The sequence below is a fragment of the Panthera tigris genome, chromosome B1, assembly GCF_018350195.1.
Source record: "Panthera tigris isolate Pti1 chromosome B1, P.tigris_Pti1_mat1.1, whole genome shotgun sequence".
Classification (NCBI taxonomy): domain Eukaryota; kingdom Metazoa; phylum Chordata; class Mammalia; order Carnivora; family Felidae; genus Panthera; species Panthera tigris.
The window spans coordinates 174,035,658-174,041,657 of NC_056663.1; the positions used below are offsets into that span (position 1 = coordinate 174,035,658).

General features: G+C 39.7%; 1 protein-coding gene across 1 annotated transcript in view; it reads right to left on the reverse strand.

The window, feature by feature from the left end:
* Positions 1 to 3,854, reverse strand: part of DTHD1 (death domain containing 1) — a 64,946-nt gene extending 61,092 nt beyond the window's left edge. The window contains 2 exon segments of the mRNA XM_007098918.3: positions 381 to 996; positions 3,472 to 3,854. Of these exon segments, the coding sequence (XP_007098980.3) occupies positions 381 to 996; positions 3,472 to 3,742 (887 nt within the window). The 5' untranslated portion in view covers positions 3,743 to 3,854.
* Between the last annotated feature and the right edge of the window lie 2,146 nt (positions 3,855 to 6,000).

The following is a 6,000-nucleotide window of genomic DNA, read 5'->3' on the forward strand; positions in this document are numbered from 1 at the left end:
AAAATGCATTTCCGGTATATGAACTCTCTGTAATCTCCTAGTTTCTTTTTATTATAATTGAAAGAGTAGTGATTTAGAATACCATTCAGGTTCTGGACAATTGTTCATTTAAACTGCTTCCATATATAGTCAACTCCTCTCCCTCTAAAGAAACATTGAGTGTTTGTTTCCTAAAACTATAAAAAAAAATTAGTAATAGCTGCCATATAAATGTTGCTAAGAGTAATTTAAGCTGAATTATTGATTTGTAATGTTTTTTGGAGATGATCTGAAAGGGAAATGTAAAATTCTAGTCATGTATAAATACTACGTATAATCACTATAGAAACACACGTATCAGTAGGCATTGTATAAGCACCACTCACATTACATTTACTTACTCCTTTTCCATTATGTTATTCTTTTGCTTTAGACTCTCTGAATCATTGGAAAGGAGACTATTCAGATATCTGCTGGAGATATCACATGTTATTGAGGATGTGGTAATCTCTTCTCTTTGGTTCTCTGAGGTCTCTTGTATTTCTCTTTCTGTTGCCTGGATTATGTCATGCGTCTCTTCCCTGTTGCCATTTACGTTCTCAACAGTCATGTGTTCTGTTTGTTTATCATCTTCATTTTCTACATTATCTGGGAACATTTTGTTCTCTGTTTCCTCTTGCTCTGTTATATCTTCATTCAATGATGTATTGTTTTCTTTTTCCACTAAGTCTGAATTCATATGTGCTTTATTTTTTTTTAACTGGACCTGGTTCGTATAATGACTTTGCTCTCCATTTGTGGAAGAAACAGTAGCTGTTTCTATGACATTCTGTTCCCTTCTTGCAGCAATGTCTGATTCTTTGATATCGTGAATGGTGGACATTGTCTGCAGTGGGGTACATTCATCATGCATGCCGCATAAATTACACATCTCCTTTTCTTCTTTCTTTAGAAGTGTAGCAGTGCTCCCCAAATATTCATTTATTTTCATGAGGCAGTCTATGAAAGTAGTCATTTCTACACGCGCACACACACACACACACAGATACATAAAAAGAATAAAATACAAAGCTGAAACAAATTATATTTCTCCACTGAGGTATGGCAAGATAACACTACAAGCCTACCAAGACCCTTACCAGTCATTTAAGCCCATCTCCCTCCTGAAGGAGAAGTCATTTGTACAACTGTCATTCTTTTTAACATGTCTAGGAATTGGGGACAAATTGTTTTTTACTGTAGTGGCAAAGAGTAAGTCTAATACCTTCTGCGCATGAAAATACTTTGAATATTTGCAGGCGGGTACCATGATCTCCCCTACACAGCGACAAAACTATTCAACTGAACTCAACATTTCCCTCAATCATTCCTTGATGATCTAGTATGACTTTGAGACTTGTTCCTTCTCCTTTTAAGGTACTATATTGTTTATCAGTGATCCACTTAAAGTATTTCCCTGAAATTCAGCAAAACACTTCAGAGGAGACTTGAGTAGCAGGCATACCATAGCTACATTATTTTTACTGGTGTAGAAACTATACTTTTTTAGGTACTTTTCTGGCTGCTATAAGAATGAAATTAAATTTATACTATTCTTCCTGCTGAGCTTGTGATCATTTACAGTTTTCTAATCAGCCTTCCAAAGAATAGCTTTAATTGTACAGCTTCTGATTCTCTGATTAGAACCTGCATTAGCTACTCAAGGACTACTAAACCAAGTGAAACCTCTTCACGCTAGTGAAGATCCTCGTGATCTTATTTGAAATAATATTTTACTCCATCCCCATGTCCTACCATTCTCTTCTTTGTTCATCCCTCCTCTGAGGTCATAGCTCATAGCTCAGGTCATTTGATCACTTCTTGCAGGCTTAGCAGTTCTCCAATCTTTAGAATTCAATTCTGAACTAAGGAATGTGTAATTTAGGGCCCCATACATAGGTCAGTATCTTAAGAATCATCATTAAATCATCCTTTTACAAGTCTAGGTTTATCTTTGGGCTCCAATTCTCACAACTTGTGTTTTTGTCTTGTACCCAAGACCACCTTTATTTTGATCTCCTATTCTGGTAGCTGTGACCTTATCATTTTCCATGAATAAGCATTTGTCTTGATATGTTGCCTAAGACCATATTCGACTCGCTCCAGAGACTAGAGTCCTAGGTATGAGCTCCAGCTGCCATTGTCTGGATCATGCTGCCTCTGGGCAGATTTCCCCAATGCCTACCATCTGCCTTCTAGATAATTTCTTAACATTATCTGCCCTGGATGCCTGATTGATGAGACCTGCCCACTTACCTTGACACTATATTATTTAGAGTTCGATTTCATGATACCACCCATCTTCTTATCTAGAGTAACTGTTGTCTGAGATCATATTCATCAGATACAATATTCTTCCTGTCATACTTCTCAGCACCCATAATTGGGACTATTCCCAAGAACCTGCTCCCCTCTCAGTGTGTGTGTAAGGGAGTGTCCAATTCTATAGCCCAGCCCACCCCAGTCTTTCTACTGTTTTTATAATTAATGGATTCAAGCTCAAATAATTCTACAAATAGAACTTCATCATATTCCAATATAGAAAAACTGCTTGTTCTGTCTCAAAACAGGAATATTTTTCTGCTTAAAAATTTTTTTCTTACTGTTTATTTTTGAGAGAGAGAGAGAGAGAGAGAGAGAGAGAGAGAGAGAGAATGAGTGGGGGAGGGACAGAGAGAGAGGGAGACACAGAATCCAAAGCAAGCTCCACACTCTGAGCTGTCAGCACAGAGCCCGACATGGGGCTCAACCTTCAGACCATGAGATCATGACCTGAGCCGAAGTTGGTTGCTTAACCAACTGAGCTACCCAGGTACCCCAATTTTCCTACTCTTAATTGTGGATCCTGCTAATAATACCCTTGCCTGGAATGCTTTTTCAAGATTCCTAATTTCCAGCTGCATGAATCCAATTCATTCCTTAAGATTCAGCTTATTTATTTTTTAAAAAAGATTTTTTTAATGTTTATTTATTTCTGAGACAGAGAGAGACAGAGCATGAGTGGGGGAGGGACAGAGAGAGAAGGAGACACAGAATCTGAAGCAGGCTCCAGGCTCTGAGCTGTCAGCACAGAGCCTGACGCGGGGCTCGAACTCACAAACTGTGATATCATGACCTGAGCCGAAGTCAGTCGCTCAACCGACTGAGCCACCCAGGCACCCCACTTAAGCTTCAGCTTAAAATACAACATTTGATCTAGCAAAATTCCCAATTTCCCATTCTAAAAATGGAATCATTCTAGCTTCTGAACTCTTAATGTACTTTCTTTCTATTTCTCGAATGGAACTAGTTTTGATATCTCTTGCAGTATCGTGCATTTGTCTTACCTTATTTCCCCGAATAGTCCCTTATGGACAAGACTCTATCTTAGCCTTCTTCGCATGCTCCTTAGTACCTCTTAAAGTGACTACTCAATCAACATTTCTTAGAGAAAGAATAAAAAGAAATACTTGCCTTGTTTCCAGATACACTGATTCTCCTTGTCAAGCAATACATACAGCTGCTGGCAGGTAGAGCGCAGAGTCCCTGCAGTGTGCTCCAAGAGTTGGTGAAGGGCCCCACTGAGCTCTTGCCCCAGAAAGACCACTGTGGCTATCCAAGTGGCCCCTCCAGCCCCTTCACAATGGCTATCTCCCAGGAGGGCCTGTTTTAGCATCAGATTTTGTCTCCAAATCTGCTTCAATATTTGGCCTAGTTTACCTGAGCCCATGTCTTCTGAATCCATTTATGCTCCAAGAGTGGAACGCTTCTTTTCTGCCAGCAAAGCCTTGAAGGTTTAGCGAATTCAAACTTGGCAATGGAACTTCTCTTAAAATCTAGGAGATGATCCAAGTCAGCTAGCCAGGCACTTTCTCGCAACATAATAGTTTATTCAGCTTCTTGTTGACCAGTGAAAAGTTACTAGGTGACCAAAGGAGGGGCGTTCCCACACCCTGGTTGCCATTGTGTACAGAGTAGATTAATCACAGGGATAGAGCTAGCTCACACAATCCCACTCTCCATGGAAGTTTTACACATTCAATATGTATATGAGAAGCCCTATGTGCCTTTCAAGTTTTGAGGCAAAAAAATATAGATTCTATGGTGGGATGAGAACTTTATTAATCAAAGGTAAACTGTTTAACAGTATTGTCAATAAGATTCCTATGTGATAATTAAAAATATTTATGAATGAAATAATATGATGTTTGAATTGTTGCAAAACAATCAGGAAGTGTTGGAGTGGTGTTGAGATGAGTTAAGATGGGCTGCTACTTAATTGTTGAAGCTGGATGTGGTTACAGGGAGGGTCTTTACGATTTTTCTCTAATTAGCATATATTTATAATTCTTTTATAATAAAGAGCTTTAAAAACAGAATCCTCTGCTAGAGTACATCTATTACCATTGGTTAGGTAAGTCAAATTAGTACCTTTTTATACAGCAAGCCTGCAGTGGGATTGAGACAGGTGCCTGGCCACTTTCCTCTGTGATAATTTCTCTCTAATTAGATAAAATGCCCCTTCACTAAAATAAAGCAAACATGAAGAGTGGCTCTCTCTGAACTAGCAAGGACTCTTCACCATGTATAATTAAAATTCACATACAACAGTTTCTCACCACTACTGATGTTTCAGGTAGCACATTATATATGAGGCCATTGCAATACAGGACTTGATACAAGAGAACCTGGGGGGGGGGTGCCAAGGAATCCCCCCTCCCCCCGCTTCCTCCTCTCCAATCCCCCTCCCCTGATTAGAGAGAACATAGCACCTGGAGAGGGCAGTGCATTCCAGATTCATATTCTTTCAGAGATACTGGGATGAAGTGAAAGCTTTCCAAAGGGAGGACCAGGCTGCTTCTCCCCAAGCCATCACATTTTCTCATTTGACACTGCGATTCTTAGAGCCACACTCATGATGCCTGGATGACAAGATAGGGAAAGAAAACCCAGTGAATAAAGAATAAAGAATGAACCACAGGTCTCATTACTGCCCACGCTGCCTGTGGTTTGAAGAGTCTTCAGGAAAAGAAAGGGAACGGCATGAAGCATGGTGGCAGGGTGGCCGCGAGAGGAGGGCCTCTGTGAACCTCGGTTCACTGAAAAGGTGATTTCTTCTTGAGATATCAGTTCATACATCATGGGCCACTTTGTTTTAATATTTTTCACCATCTTCTCAATACTAAACGCTTTCTGCTTCAATTTTCTTTTCTTTTCTTTACTTTTTTTCCCTTTAACTCCTGAAATATGTATGTAATCCTCAGTAATAGTGTATATAATGGCTTTCAGTCAATGCCAATTCTGAAAACTTTCTATAACATTTTCTGTGGGCCGGGCTTAAGGGCTAGGCAAGAGGGCCTTTTTGGACTTGGGACCTAGCAGATTATGAAAATGCAACTCAGACTTTGTGAGAGATAGAGCAGACATGTACATAAAAAGGTCATGCAAGCTTTGAGGAGTAAAAAAGTAAGTCCATCTAGAGGCCTGGGAGGTTTTGGATTAGGAGCTATAGGATGGTCTGGATTTGAGCAGGCTAGAAGATAGAGAAAAGGAACATTCTAGGGTAAGAAATAATCACATGATCAAAGGCATGGAGGCACGAAATGACCCAGTGCAATCAAACATGGGAAAGCCTGGCTTTACAGGAAGATTCAAAAACAAGTTGGAGAAAGTGATGAAAGAAGGATCTAATAACTGAGGAGAGTCAGGAGAAGAAGTTGGAATTTTGTTTGGCAGGCAAAAGAGAGAAATTAAGTATTTTTAAACTAAGTTAAAAATATGACCAAAGTTGTGCTGCAGACAGTTTAGATGGTAGAGACCCAGGAGGCAGAAGGCTTGAGGGCCCATATTAGAGCAGCAACAGTACAGGCAGGGAAGGAGATGTCTTGAGAAGGGGGTTGAAGTCAAGTGACTAGAACTCACTAAGTCATTAGAGGGAGAGGAATCAAAAGCATTGAAAATCCATTCATTGATTTAAGAAATATTTATTGGCCATTGGTGGAA